This window comes from Lepidochelys olivacea (genome assembly GCF_965140295.1).
Source record: "Lepidochelys olivacea isolate rLepOli2 genome assembly, chromosome: 1".
Taxonomy (NCBI): Eukaryota; Metazoa; Chordata; order Testudines; family Cheloniidae; genus Lepidochelys; species Lepidochelys olivacea.
In genome coordinates, this window is record NC_140411.1 from 44,325,316 (window position 1) to 44,341,741 (window position 16,426).

Below are 16,426 nucleotides of genomic sequence, written 5' to 3' on the forward strand. Positions count from 1 at the left end.
CAGTACGTAAACCACAAGGGGTACTTTTCCATGGTGCTGCAAGCACTGGTAGATCACAAGGGACATTTCACCGACATCAACGTGTTCATCAAATGCTTTATGGGACTCCGCAATTGTTTGCCTCCACGCATTCAACTGGGCCCTATCAGTGTGGGAGGACTGCATGAGCTTGGCGAACATGTCGTCCCAAGTTCTTTTTTTCCGCCTTCTAATCTGGACCAGCCTCTGGGACGGAGTAGATAGGGGCCACATTGAAACATTTGCACCTGCTGGAGGAGAAAAAGGGAGGGTAGTATTTTAAAAGATACATTTTAGAGAACAAAGGGGACACTTTCTCATTGAAACAGGCAATTCATAGTACACAGCACATGTTCTTTCTGTACAAGGTCGCATTTTGCCTCTTATACTGAAATGCCTGCCACTTTGGTGTGAGTAAGCCATCACATGCGGCCAGGCAACAGAATTCAGCTTGCAGGCAGCCATGGTAAGCCCTAGGGGCACACGGTGTTCTACTTCTTCCACATTCATTTCAATGCTTTCAAACTGCCAGGCCCCCTTTCCCATAGCAAGCAATGCCTGGTGGGTTTGCCATATAAAAGGAGGGCCTGCAGGCTCTCCGGGATGATCGCTTCACACAACACCCCCACCCACCCACCCACCCACACACCCCGTGTGACTCCGATGAGGCTCTGAGCAGGGATGAGCCCTTTAAACTAAACACGAACAGCCCAGCGCAGCGGGGTTTCCCCCCACCCCACATCGTGTGGCTCCAATCAGGCTCTCACTCACCAGAAGTACCTTCTCCAGGGTCATGGTCCGGGAGCCCGCATTGGGAGTGGAGGGAGGCTATTGGCTCCAGGGTTAAGAATAGTTCCTGGCTAGGGGAGGAAATGGATTCCCCACTTGCCGCCTGTGCACTGTCCTCCTCCTGTTTGTCCTCCAATAACTCATCCTCCTCACTCCGTGCAACTACCCCCTTGCAGGTGTCCACGGACAGCGGTGGGGTAGTGGTGGCATCACCCCCCATAATTGCATGCAGCTCCCGGTAGAAGCGGCACGTATGGGGCTGTGACCCAGAGCGCCCATTCACCTCCCTGGCTTTTTGGTACATTTGCCTGAGCTCCTTGATTTTTGTACGACACTGCTCTGTGTCCCTGGAGTAGCCTCTTTCTGTCATGGCCCTGGAGACTTTAGCATACATATCTGCGTTTCTTTTTTTGGAACGTAGTTCTGCCATAACAGATTCGTCTCCCCAACATGCGATGAGATCCAGTACCTCCCGTTCGGCCCATGCTGGAGCTCGTCTGCTAATCCGGGACTGCGTGGTCTCTTGTGATGGTGGACTCTGCATGATCGCCTGTAATGGTGGACTATGCTGATGGTGACCAAACAGGAAATGAAATTCAAAAGTTCCCGAGGCTTTTACTGCCTATCTGGCTAGTGGATTGGAGTTGAGAGTGTTGTCCAGAGTGGTCACAAGGGAGCATTCTGGGATAGCTCCCGGAGGTCAATAACGTCGAATTGCATCCACAGAACCTGTAACCCGGAACTGCGATCTCGATTTAAGCCATACTCCACTTGCCAAGGTGGAGTACAGAAATCGGATTAAAGAGCCCTTTAAATTGAAAAAACCAGTTTGGTCATGTGGACGAAATCAGTTTTATTTCGAATTAACTCGGCTAATTCCGAAATAACTGCGTACTGTAAACCAGGCCTAAGAAAAAATAGATATATTTCTCTTGCTGTCTCCTAATATTCCACCCACTTGCCATCAGGGCTTTGATTTAGAAAGCTATTCACGTACGACTTTCGTAGTTATTATAACTAGTTTGCTAACGTAACATCTAGGTATGACCAGCATTGCTTTGATTTCACTCCTTTCCCAAATGACAGAAATCCTTACTTTAATAATCTGTTATCCTCAAACATTGATATTTATGAAACCTTGGGTATACTAAAGCTAAAATAACAAAGAAGAAATTAATCTGAGGTAGCTGTATTTGTTAGCCAATGCTGTTTTTCCAAAGATGAAACAGAAAGTATTAGGTTAAAAAAAAATCCCCACTTTGTGATATTTAAAGGCCTGATTTCTCCATCCTAGCTCACGATGGATGAGTTCCTTACTCAGTGAGAAGTCCTACTGGAATCAATGGGACTACTCATGGAGAGATGTACTACTTAATCATTTCAAGTTGGACTATAAATTCTTCTACGCTTAGAACTGTCTCCAATATTGTAATATTTATACACACAATCTCAATACCACATCCAGTAATTCCCAAACTGTGGTCCATGGAGCACCTGCTAGTGATCAGAGGAGAATTGGCTGGTCCCATGGTATACAGTCTCTCCATTTCTAGTTGTGAAATTACATTAGAAGAGGCTAAAGGTATCTTGAATACTTACCTAGTATTACTTTTCCATCTCAGTGATTGTCTTCTGTGGATTTTAGCATGCAGTATGTAAATACCCTGATAGCTAAAATAATGTACTTGTGGATTAAGGGTCTTCCTTCCCTGGAATTTAGATAAAGTTGCATGATCTAGTTAACAATTTGACTTGGAACTGGTATGAATCTGCAACAAAAATATAGGCTCCTGAAAAGTTATTTGAATAATGCTGTTAATTTTTCATAAAGAAACACTGAAAGTGCTATTTGATAAGATCTTCCACTGCAGTCACAGCAGATCCTGATTTCAATGCTACTTACTCCATGTATGTATGGAGCAGTACAGTGCAGGTTGCAAGTGACTTTATAGCAACTATTCTTTAGAATACTGAAGTGAAGGGGCCTGAAGTGAAGAATGCACTTTGACTTCTTAGGCCCTTGATAAAGAAAAATGAGTAAAATTGCTCAGAGGATGTTCTCTAGTATCTGAAAGAACACAGATGATATTGACCAAGCTTCTTTTAACATCTCCTGCAAATTAATGATTTATGAGAAGATACTATTGTTCTTGCTATCAGCTTGAGATAATGTGGCAAGTAAATGCTAATGATAAGTAGAACTGGAAAGTAAATGTAAGGGGCAAATCAAAAGGACATTAAAAGACACTGCTGCAAAAAGGCATCTGATTTTACAGTCCTTTCTAAGGATTTGTACTTCACATAAAACTGGATAAATGTCATGGACTACATTCATCCTTTCGGTAGGCAGCTACAACTCCCATACCAATCTCTGGGACAAATCCTTTGGTGATTTAGGGCTTGGCTACATTGGAAATTAATCTGAATTAACTCAAGGTGTGAATTTAAAGTGCTTAGTTAAAGTTCATTAAATCCCCCTCTCAACACTCTCTTTCAGCAGCTGCTCTTGACTTCTGAATGAGAGCCTCCACACAAAGGCTTAATGTGCTTTAGTGGACTTTAAATTCACATCTTATGGCACATCTTCACTGTGCTGGCCACAGCAGCGCTTTAATGTGGCTGTGTAGTCGTGGCAAAAAAACACCTCCACGAGGGGAATAGCTCCCAGTGTTGGTGCACTGTCTACACTGGCACTTTACAGTGCTGAACCTTGCAGCGCTCAGGGGGGTGTTTTGTTCACACCCTGAGCGAGAACGTTGCAGTGCTGTAAAGTGCCAGTGTAGACAAGCCCTTAGTTAATGCAGCCTACCTTCCCACATAGACAAGCCTTCAGAGAGCAGCAGGGAGTACATGGATTGAAAATATGAGTACAAGTGGTAAAGGGGAGCAACTTACAACAATTTAACATTCAGTGGGTGTACAACACAAGTGTAACTTAAGCATAGCAGGACAAGCACTAACAGGAACATACCATTTGCATCGATTTACATCCTCTGTGAAGTTTATACTCACCATCCAAGGCACTGATGAATTGGCCCATTCTCTCCATTTTTGTAATATATTTCGTGTGTAACCCCTTAAAAAGACCTGTAAAACTTACCATTAGATGCTCTCATTTGCCGCCTCCGTCCCACTCGATCCAGGCCAATGGGGGTGCTTTGTGAAAAGGTGAAGGGCCGGAATCTGGCTGAAACAGCTTTATATGGGGGAACTTGGTGGGCTGGAACAGGTGGCCTTGTTATTGGCTACAGAGAGAAAAAAGAAAATCCATTATTATTAGAAGTAAAAGCTACCAATAAGCCAAAGACAGCTACAGGTATGACACAGGGTTTCCTTACACTCTCAAGCTGACTATACGGACACTAAGAACCCCTAGTTCAAGCAGTCATTAAATTGATTGACCACCACATTCCATACACAATATTATGGTAAATATCTTATAGCATTAAGGTTCTCTGTTATATTGAAAACTCCATAACATTCTGTTACATTTAGTGACACTGTATATTCTGCTTTATAGTCTTCGCTCCATAATATTCCAAGTCTAAATGCTCTGGTAGCTAACTTATCTCAGAATAGTTTACTGTAATGTCAGCCAACTGTAAATATGTAACAGAATGGAAACACTGAAAAGAAAGAAAGAATAGAAATTATACAACCAGTGTATTAATTTCCCAGAATGTTGTTCGAGACAAATGTACTGCTGCGAAGGAACATATTTTATAGTTAAACCAAAAAAGAATCTTAAACCTGGTTTTTTTCTTAGAGCTTGTCTGCATGGCCCCTGGACTAGAGGGGTGTGAACTACAGTGTTGCATCAGCTAAAAGGTACCTAGTCCATATTAATGTAGTCCTGTTTGAAACGGGACTACATTAACGCAAATTTGGCACCTTTTAGTTTCTCCTGCAGACATAGCTACTGCTGTTCGAGACGGTGGTTTTATGATGTCGACGGGTGAGCTCTCTCCTGTCGGCATAGCGGCTACATGAGCGATCTTACAGCAGTGCAGATGCATCGGTACAGCTGTGCCGCTGTAAGCTCACTAGTGTAGATATGGCCTTAGTCTGTTACTTGTTTTTCCTCTTAGGTTTGTAAATTAAGCATATAGATACACCAGATCCTCTCTATGAACTATTTGCTGACCCACTGGTATGACACAAGTGATTTACTATTGCTTGAAAGCTTTTTCCCCCACATGAAGCTGTCGGACAAAACAAAATGAGTTAACAGCACTTTTTTCACATTCCACTGATGTTCAACACTTTCAAGAAAAAAAAATCTGCTACATGAAAATTAGGCTTTAAAAGCTCTTTATGAAATAGTTCTGATATATGTGTTCCTCAATCATAAGTCTTTTTCATACATTTAAACTAGCAATTTAACTACCAAACACGGGGCTGAAAAATATCTTGATATATTTTAATATGATCTAATTATTATTTCATTCTTTACAAATTATTTGCTCTATGGTATATCAATATCTCGGAACTGCACTACTGAACTAAAGCAAGAAAAGCAACTCCAAATTCTTCCATAACAAACACCCAATATCCGCAATGCCAATTACTTTTAATGTATTTATTCCTGGGCAATTATGATTTAATCATTAAAGCCCTGATCCTGATCCCTTTGTAGGCAACAGAAAAACTGCCATTGAACTTCAGTGGGAGTAAAGGTAAGTCATAAGAAATAAGGGGCACCTTTCAAGGTAGGTTGGACTTAAAGCCCTAACAGTATTAAAGAGCACCTCTTGAAAACCAACTATTATTTATTTACAATTCATGAAGGCATAGATTTGATAATAATGTTAAGGTCTCACATGAACACAAAAATTTAACTATTTAATGAACTAATTAAACAATATAGATCTTTTATTAGGGACTGCAGCATTGGTTTGTACACAGACAAAACTTCTATTGATTTCAATCAGTTTTGCTGGAAAAGAGTACAGGAGGATCCAGCTATTTTTGATCAGGAAAATGTAAAGGACAACTGCATTATACTACACAGCAAAAGAATTATGGACTACATAAGAATATCCACGTTAAAAAATAGTTTTCACAGGAAACTCTGAAAAACCTGTCATTGTTTTAGCATTCCCATACAGTGAGTGGGATCATTGTTTCTTTTCAGTGGGGGCTTTGCTTTTAATGACACTGTATTGAATTTCCCAGCACGAGGTAGAGTCTCATGAGGACAATTAAGACTAAGAGCAATCAGGTCTCTTTAACAACTTCAAAATACTTTTAAAGGAAATGCTATATTTTTTCTCTGTGTTCAGTTAATTTACTTGAACTAGGGGTTCTCAAACTTTTTCATTGCGTGCAGAACATGTTAACAGAGAGAATGCATTGTGGATAGGACTTGAGACCAAAGTTCTCTTACTATCTGTAGAACATGTACAACTACGCAGGCTTCTTTTCACTGCCTCAACTCAGTGCTGTAGACTACGTCTAGGGGTGAAAGAGGTGCTTTCATTTCCCAAATTTATTCATTCCTTGACCTCTTAGCATACCCAACAGAGGGGCCAGTTCAAGTACTTACTCCTGGGGGCATTCTGCACCAAAAAATTCTGTGCCAAAAAAATAAAAATTCTGCACACAGTATTTTAAAATTCTGAAAAATTCTACAAATTTTATTTGTCAAAATAACACCACATAATCATGTCAGTTTCAATTATTTTTTTTTCAACATACCTGTCAACAAGTATGTTTGTAACAATACAGACAGAAAAAAATTCCCCCAGGAGTAGAGAGTTGAAGAAATCCCTATGACAACCCAATTCCTCTTTCTCTGCCCCCTTCCACTGCCCCAAAGCCCAGGGTTCCAGAGAGAGAAACAGCCTGATGATCAGTCCCAGGCTTGCACCGAATTTCCTGTGCACCGCCCTCTCTTTCCCTCAGGGCATGCTGGGAACTGCAGCTGTCAGGAACCCACTAGCTCCCTCCCTCTCCCCCTGCAGTGTCTTGATGTGCGAGCTGGTGGGTCCAGCGGCACCTAGTGGTGGCCAACAGCACTGCAGCCCATTTTTGTGGGGGAAAGGAAATTCTGCCCGCACAATGTTAATTTCTGAAAAATGCTGCATTGCACAGTAGTGCAGAATTCTCCAAGGAATAAAGTTGTGAATGTTTTTCTGATGTGAATATCTGTCAATTAGAAACTGGACTAAGTAATTTCTCACAAGCTACCCAAGTACTGTCATATTATATCAATTTTGGTTAGCTGCTGCTCATAGACACATTTAAGCAAAAGAGATTGAACCTGAGCCACAGCCTATTAACGTCAATGGAAACACTCCATTTCATGTTATCAAATCCCCGAGACATCCAGTCTGAGATCCTGATCTGTTGTACAATGTTTTTGAATGGATTATCCATTTAACTATACATGTGCTAATCCCAAACAGTTCATACCCAAAGCTTTTTAAGAGGCTCAGTTTCAAAGGATTATGAATACTTTATTGAATTTATAATATTATTTGTAGGCACCTCTCACTTGAATCCTGCATCCTGTGTCTTGTAGACTAATCAAAAATACATGTGACTTTATTATAGACAAATAAGCATTTTTAAACAGCTATGGGAAATAACGTCCCAAGAAAGAAAGAGGGGAGGGTTAGTTTACAATGCAAGCAAGATTATCCAAAAGTCAAGATCTTATGTTATGGCTTTTTTACAAAAAAATTAGAGACAAGGAAAGTGAAACAAAGTATGAGAGGTCAACTTGGAAAAAGAGAAGAAAGGAAAGGAAATGTCCACTCTATTTTCTAGCTTGAAGATAAAGGCAAGGAAGTGGAAGTCTTTTGTAGTTTGCAGAGAGCACATCTTATATCTTACTTGTGTCAGCAGATCTTCTATTTCTTCTGTCTGGCTGTTCCCATAGAAACTGATCCCACCTATTAAAGAGATGGGTCTTCGTTTTCGCCCTCTTTGGTGACCTACTGTACTGATTTGAGCTGTAGACTCCACAGAAGCAAATCCAGGCTGACTTTCACCATCTACACAGTCTGTTTTCTGAGACTCCACTGCAACTGAATCTTCTGGTATTGAGAAACTCCTGATTGCCAACTGACCATAGTCTGAGAGTGGCCTTGGCCGAGATCTTTTTCCAGAGCCCCATCTTCTGGGAGTGAACTTTTGTGCATCTGTCCTTTCTTCATCCTGGGATGGGGACATCCTCCACTGGTCATCAACAACAACCTTTTTAAAGGTGAACAAGTCAAATAAGCCACAGCATTTTCAGATACAGAAAAAATTAAAAGATATTTTTCATATGGCATATGGTTTAAATTGCTATAAAAGTGTTACAGTATCCATAAACAACAACATATTATAATAAATGCAACTGACACTTCAGTAACAAATTAAATACATAACTTTGCCACAGAGACATTACACTGTATGTGATGGCTAATGATGACCCACAATCATAAGCATGAATTAGGCAAATGAGCATTGCTAACAACATTACTATGATTGGATTATTATCTTCCCAGTGGCAACAGACCCCGACATAAATACCGAATTTGCTGAACAAACAGCCTGAAAATAATGTCTGCACAGAAAGTATGATACACGGTATTCTCTTTTTGTAGAGAGTTTTATGCAAACATTCAACAGAAATGTATTATTCTGCTCTATTTTCCTTTCTCAATTAAAAGAGGTAACACTGCAAGCAGCTAACAAGGGTAGCTGTGAACTCAGCGACTAAGCACCGAGTCTGGGAATCAAGGGAACTGAGCTCTATTCCTGTCTCTACAAGGAGTTTAGTGTGTGACAATGGCCAAGTCATAGGATCTACGGCTTCAGTCTCCCATCAGTAAAATGAAGATAACCATGCTCACCCCCTTTCTGAAAGTGTTGTAGATCTGCTGGTGCGATGCGTACAGATTGTTAATTACTTTTATGAACAGTGAATTTTGGACAGTTTCATTGTGAATTAATGTGGGCTTTGGTTCATCACTTCCATAAGGCCAAAGCATGGATGCTTGAAAGGGAAATCTGAACTCTTACTGTGTTGCCTGATTTATAATGTATTTTTCTAATTAGAACAATTTACATCTATATAAAATGTAATTGCTAAGATCAACCCACTGAAAATTATGATGTTGCACACTATGGGCCCTCAGGGCAGTGTGTAGGGGAGCACACCCATGGAAATTGCACAGAAAAGGGATGTAGAGTTGAATGGAGGAGAAGAGGCTGCTCGGCTGCTGGTTTGTCTACAGTATATAGCCACAGGCATCCTCTGTGCTGCAGCTTAGCACAGGGCAAAATCTGCATGCATTTGAGGTGGTGAACTGTGGAAGAATTTGTAGGACAGGTGGTCTGTGTGTTTTTCCCTCAGTAGAAGTGGTCTTAGCTTACATAGCAAAGTCACTTGTGGGTTAATGTAGCAGTTTTTTGTTATTAAGTTCTGCTCTGTGACACCCCCAAAGACAAGCACAAGATACATATACAGGTAGTCAAAGATAGAAAACCAGCTGAAGGGCCAACACATCCACCTGCCATACCACCCATCCTGGGGGCAGGAAGCTTGGTAGGTGCATAGAGGGATGTCAGTTCTAAAGAACTGCAGTATTCAGTTCAGTGTCCTTAGCTTCTTTCCCTTGGTCTTTGTGTCTTAGTAAGGGAACCATGTGGCAGAACAGCAGCCCCTCCAATTCAACAAGATTTTGTAGGTATATTTTCCCATTCCACAGATTTTTACACCAAAGGGAATAACTTGGTCCTATATTTTGGTCCACCAAGGCTGCTTCAATGAAACCATCTTTGTTGCATGACCCATAGTAAATGCAGCACAGAAACTCTTTTAAGCAACTTTAATAGTACACGAGAACCAGAAAAGTGCTGAATCTGCCCCAAATGGCATAATTTCTGCTCTGTAGCAGAGAAACAACTTAACTTCTTGAACAATTTTGACTGAGAACCAAAAGAGAAAGAGAGAGAAGGAAAATAGTGTCTTTGGCTGACAACCAATTTGGATGGATGCCTGATGAGATTTCAGCTGAATTAGAAAGCTCTTAAAAAGAAGACAGGCTAAAATGGTAATAGTGAATCACTGCTGAGCTAGCGGACTCTGTTGTAATAACTCACACATACCACAAGCTTGTGCTATTTACTTTTGCTTCCTTCCTTCCTTCCTCTCTTTCCTTCAGCCCATTTTTTTATTACAGCTTGCATTACAATTTAGACAATATGTACTATCTTCTCAGCACTTCTAATTAACAAATATTTCAGCCTGCCATATTACGTTTATGCTAACGTTAAAAGATTAGAAATGACACATATTCAGCAAACAAGGAAAGCACTTAAGATACAATATTTGGTTGTCAATTAGAGCAAGGCACCATGACATTTCAGCCATTTTCTGTTGCTGGAATTTTATATATTCACAGCACATGCATAATCTAGTATCAGCCTCCAGAAATATACAATGAAATCTGCAACAGCAAAATCCCTTATTTGTCAGTCTTTCGTTTGGATAAGTCTGCGCCACCTTTTTGGAAGGCAACCATCATTAAGCAGCCAATTTTTGTTGGTCCTTTGAGTGCATCATTGTGTACAATAATTTTAGGTACTAGAAGGAATTGTTCCTTGTAGTCTAAATATTTAATCTGATTATTGTAATAAGAGGGGGGAATCAATACAGGTAGCATTCTGCACTAAATTATTCCCCTGACAATGCAAAATTTATTATAAATAGAGCAAATAGGTAAACTATGAGTTCTATTGCAAATGAAATTGATCTTAAACAAATCTGTAGATCCTCGCTAATGGCTAGTACTTTAACTGGTGCAAATCAGGTTAGCTCCACTGAAGTCAATGAAGCTATATCAGTTTGCACCAGCTGCAGATCTGGCATTTAAAAACTACTCCTCTGATAGCAGCATCAGAACACAGATTTAAATAAGGTGCTAGAAAGACCTACCTTAGGATCTGACACAGGTAATAGAGCTCCACATACACACTGAGAGAGCAGGGAGTTGACTTGAGTCATCCTATATTTTTGTTTTACATAGTTTTTTTCTTAGAGAAAAACACATCCGAACAGACTTGCAGTGCAACTAGTAAGGCAAAGCATTCATTCCATGACCTTGTACTTTTAGACTAAGGAAAGGACATGTCACATATCATCTCCTAATCTGCTGGTCATACTCCCATCTTGAGCAATAAACCTGTGCAAACAGACTGTTCACGATTTGCAGCACTCCACCCAAAGTACAGTAGCAGATCCATATAGTAGTGCTTAATTTCTGTTTTCCAATACATGATGTTAAAGTACGGCTATTTTTAGGCCTAGATATGTAATCGGTAACATAAAGCACTTATACAACAAAGAACATAATCCTCCCAAAACCAAAATCATAATCTCACTCCCACTGGTGATCAGTTACTTGCTAAGTAGTCCCACTGATGTCAGTCAGAGGACTCATACAAGCAATTGCTCACCAGTGGGAATAAAGGATTCATTATCTAGCAGGCAGCCCAAATCCTGCAAGCATAAGTATGAGTGTGACTTTTGACATCAGTGGGATAACTCACGTGTGTGCAGTATGCACAGGACTCAGGCCACTGGGCCCCAGTCCTGGTCTCATTTACACTGGGTGCAACTCCATTGACTTCAAAGGTGTTACTCCTGCTTTGTACTGGTATAAGTGAGATCAGATTCACACACATTACTATCAGCAGCATTTGTAAGAGCACTACAGGTGTGCACACTGCTTCATGTACGGTGAAAATCACCCCATGCAGTGCGTCCAGCACACACCTATACACCATTTCAGTACAACTTAAACAACCACCACCTTTGGATGAATTTTAACATTTTAGGGGAATTAAAGGTCTCACTAAGGCTGTGTCACACAGGAGTCTCCAAAATTCTCCTACTGTTGGTCTAGTTCTAAAGCAGCTCCATTAGTGCTAGCAATGGTGGAATCAGTAGTGTTTTGTATTTCTAGTGTAGAGAAGGCTCAAGGCTTTTGTCCTTGCTCAGAGCAGGTCTAGATCACATAATGGTAAGAACACTGGCAGTCGCTCTACACTAGTGCTTGTGGCTAGCACCCGTGGAGAAGGCTAATGTTGGGAAATATTCAGAAAATCCCTAAAGCAGGCACAGCTTGAGGGAGACCTTAACTCCTTGGAGTGCTGAGGTTTCACCTTCCCACAAAGTTTAAAAACCAAAATGTCTTAAAAAGAAAATTAGAGAGTTAGGCTGAAAGATCTGTTCTTGTACAGCAAATACCGTATTTAAATCTGTCCACTCTTCCCTTCCCTCAGCACATCATGTACATCTAAAATTAAGCTCTTTGGGGCCTTATATTTCTGTTTACACTGTCAAGTCGCCAGGATTCTTCCAAGCACTGTAAAGGATAATAAAAATAAATAAACATAATCACTGTTCAAGCAGAGCTCTAGTTATTTGCACTAAAGTGGAAGAATAAAGGTTGTATGGGGAACTAAACAATGCTTGTAACACTCCATTTATATATATATATATATATATATATATTTTCACCAATATAGCATTCCTAAAAATGCACCATCCTACATGAACACTTGCTAAGTCAGAGCCAGGTTATTACTTTCTATGACTATGTAATATCTCACTGTTAACCTCTTGTCTGTGGGCTGGCTGATCTCACAGACAGGGGTCAAGGTACAGCAGTTCCATAGTTAGGACCTCACTTGCCAATGTCAAACCAATGTATAACTCTACTAACTAAAGTGAAGTTATTACTGCTATAAGTATTATTATTATCAGCGTAAACAAGATCAGCATCAGACCTTTAGCAGCTTAAATCTTAGCTCAGCTTTTATAGCTAGGTAAGGACCAGCTCTGCAGTCATTCTTTAGGCCTGGTCTACAGTTAAAAGTTAGGTCGACACAGCTACATCAGTCAGGGGTGTGAACCACCCTCCCCCCCACAAAGTACCGTTGCTATGCCGACCTAACCCCAATGTAGATGCAGTTATGTTGACAGAAGAACGTTTCCATCGATGTAGCTGCCATCACTCGGGGAGGCGATGGTCCTACACTGACAGAAAAAAACCCTTCAGTCAGTGTAGGTTGTATCTATATTACGGGGTTATGCCAGTTTAGCTATGGCACTCTACCAATGCAGTGTAGTCTCCGTAGTGCAGACATACCCTTAGACAAAACTAGTGACTTCACACATTCAGTACCGTGCACTATCTTCTCTGGGAGTTTTGCCCGAATGAGTCCTCTCCTGCTAGATCTGTTGGTGTGATAGAGAGTACTGGTCTACTCTTAAAAGATTTACCAGCATAACTGTCTTTTAGGGGTGTTGCCAGTAAAACACCTACTGTAGACACAGTTGTACTGGTATATAAGTGCCTTATAGCCACATAGCTTATTCTAGTTCCTGAACCAGACTAAGCTATACTAGCATAAACACTTGTGTACCAGCATAACTGTGTTCATAAGCCCTGAGAACATCAGCAAAGGTCTTTATTGTTACCAGATATGATACTGTGGGGAAGCAGCTAGCTTCCTATTCTCTGAAAGATTAGCCTTTCTTCAATCTTGCTTCAGGTATCATCAGGGTATAAGTTGATTCTCTTTTAAAGTCACATTAGTGATTCCATCAGGATTCAATTTATTACTCAAACATCAAGGTGTATCTGTGAGTTCATTCCCCTTATGTAACCCTTCTGCCCGTCAGAGTTGGCAGCAACAAGGGCCGGGTTCAATATCTAGGGGTTCCATTCCAATAACACAATGCAAACCGGCTCGAGCCCCCACCCAATGACCTGGGACAAATATATACCACCCCCGCTGGGCGCCTCCAAGAGGCAATACTTCCCCTCTCGCAAGCACATAGTCTGAGTGTAGCAAAAGTCTTTTAATAACAGAGAGAAACAATGTGGCATTATGTTGGGGAAACACCACCAACAGGATTCATAACACAACCCATGAGCAAAAACAACCCCTCCCCAGGCAAATTGGGGCATGCCCTTTTCCCTTTGGTTCTTGAGTCCAGCAACCCCAAATCACCCAAAGTCCCAAAAGTCCAATGCCCCAAAAGTCTCTGTCCCTGGTCAGGGCAGCCCCAGAGTTCGAAAGTTTATCGGCGGAGCTTTACCTCCCAACCTGGGTGGAAATGGGACGGGGGTAAGAGGCACCTTACGTGATCTGAAGCTGACCGCCCCATAGCAGCGCTCCGCTCTGCCAGCCGCCCCATGAACTCCTTCACTCAGCTCCACGGCCCACAAGCAGCTCCTGCCATCCACACACTGCTCCACGTCGAACTGCTTCACCAGCCGTCCCGCAAACTGCTCCACAATATATCTTCAGGCTCCCCCACTACTTAACACAACACTCAGTGATTTCAGCTCTTAGGTGAATTCAGCTTATAATAGGGGAGCCCCAGTGCTGGTGCACTGTCAGCCCAAAGTGAGCTCAGCAGCCTATAACTAGACTTCTAATGAAATCAAAATTAGCTCTGATATTCCACAGTGGAGAGAGGAGGAAGTGCAATTAGCATGTAAGGCCCTCACCAAGGGGCCCATGCCACCAAGTATTAATACTTGTCCCCAGCCTCTCTCCATTCACACAGTTTTGGAACCCATGACCCTTGCCTAGCGAGTGCTACTTAGTTGATGGTGAATCCCTCCATCATAACAAAAGGCCACGTGCAGTTCCAAGCACAGTTCCCATAATCAGGGTAATAACAATTTATTCTTCCTGCCCCAATAACAGAGACACTGGGGATCCCACAGCAGCCAAAGTGACCATTTGGGCAGCTATGGTCTCATTCTAGGCGTGGTGGGTGTGCCTATGCAAATGAGATCGGCCCCTGAAGTTCTTTTCCACAACTTGCCACACCTCACCACCAGATGTCAGGGTGGAGCTCATCCTGACACTGCTTACACTTATACTCCATAGCTATTTCTCACTAGAGCATTGAATTAACCATTCTCAGCCTTATCTGTCTGGCTCCACAAGGAAACTATTACAGCATTCCATTTCAGTATCTCCAAATTTTCACATTTGCTCCATGATGCACTGAAGTTAGCACTGGCTAACACTCTCTTTTTTCACATCCTTGAGCGACATAAGTTTTGCCAACATAAGTGATAGTGTAGACATGGCCTTAGCTGTTTCAAACTCTGCCTCTTTCATTTCCAGTTTCCTCTTACTTTGACTCCCATGCACATGTAGCTATTCTTTGTACCTTCTAAAATATTGCTGTTTGTGTTGATGAATGTGCGGAGATTTACAAAGCTAATCAAACGGTACTGTAATGGGGTACACTCACCTCTCGTGAGCGCCCCCTTGGCCAAGTGCGTTTGCCTGCACTCTCTCTCTCAGATAGTCCCTGCAATGGGATAGAGCAGTGCCCCAGGGCTCCCGCCCTGGAGACAATGTAGTCACCCTGTGGAGCTTCCTGGTTACAGCTCTCCAGCTGGGCCACTATAGTTCAGTTCCCTCTGTGGGTTGCCTCAGTGTCCAGGCCACTTCTTCCAGAGGCTAATGGTGGGATTGGGGGGACCCAGGCCTGCCCACTACTCCAGGTCCCAGCCCAGGGACCCTGTAGGTAGTAGTCACCTGCTGTGTCCCTTTAACTATGTCACACGGCTTCTCTAATTCCCTGGGCCACTTCCCTGCGGCCCTGTGCCATCTTCACCCTTACCTCAGGGCCATGGCCTAATGGAGTCTCAGAACCAGCTCAAGGCTCCTTCTCGCTCTCCCTGGCTTCTGGCAGTGCTGCCCTGTCCAAGGTTCTGTAGCTCCATCAGCCAGCCATACCCCATCCACACTCCTACAGCTCCAGCAAAGAACTGAACTCCCTCTGGCAGCCATACAGCAATTCTTATACTAGGCTGCTGGGCCTTGATTGGCTGTATTCCACACAGCCCCCTCAGGCAGCTTGGAGGACCTTCTCCACTGCCCTCTTTTGGGGTGGGGTGTAGCAGGGCCAAGAGGCCTCCAGCAGGGAACATCAGAGGGTCTGGTATTACCCCATCACAGGTATTATTAATTGTCAAAGGAAAATTGACACTGTTTTCGACTGTTTTTCTAGTTGTCAGTCATGATAGCATGAATGTAAATAAATACCTTTAATGTTACAACATAAGGACATAAGAATGGCCATACTGGGTCAGACCAATGGTCCGTCTAGCCCAGTATCCTGTCTTCCAACAGTGACCAATGCCAGATACTTCAAAGAGAATGAACAGAACAGGGAAATGATCAAGTGATCTATCCTCTAACATTCAGTCTCAGCTTCTGGCAATCAGAGCCTACAGGACAGCCAGCACATGGGGTTGCATCCCTGACCATCTTGGCCATTGATGGACCTATCCTCCAGGAACTTACCTAATTCTTTTTTTAACCCAGTTACACATTTGGCCTTCACAACATCCCCTGGCAATGAGTATCACAGGTTGATGGCATTGTGTGAAGAAGTACTTCCTTTCGTTTTAAACCTGCTGCCTTTTAACAAGACAGCCACCTCCTGTATGCCACCTTATATGACCTAGAGTCATGCTACAGGCAGCCTGACTCAGTTTTTCATCTTGGACTATGCAAATAAAACGTCACACAGGCTTTATGTTGTCCAAAATACCCCTCCTTGGGGACTGGGTTTATTCAT

General features: G+C 42.2%; 1 protein-coding gene across 7 annotated transcripts in view; it reads right to left on the bottom strand.

The window, feature by feature from the left end:
- Nucleotides 1–16,426, bottom strand: part of SPATA13 (spermatogenesis associated 13) — a 328,609-nt gene that overhangs the window by 45,448 nt on the left and 266,735 nt on the right. For 6 of the 7 annotated variants that reach the window (XM_084650283.1, XM_084650285.1, XM_084650282.1 and 3 more), the window contains 2 exons: nt 7,645–8,007; nt 3,908–4,052 (listed from right to left, as the gene is read on the bottom strand). In XM_084650283.1, the coding sequence (XP_084506409.1) occupies nt 3,908–4,052; nt 7,645–8,007 (508 nt within the window). Of the gene's footprint in view, nt 1–3,907; nt 4,053–7,644; nt 8,008–10,738; nt 10,819–16,426 lie in introns of those variants that run through there. The other variant, XM_084650286.1, reaches the window with a different exon arrangement.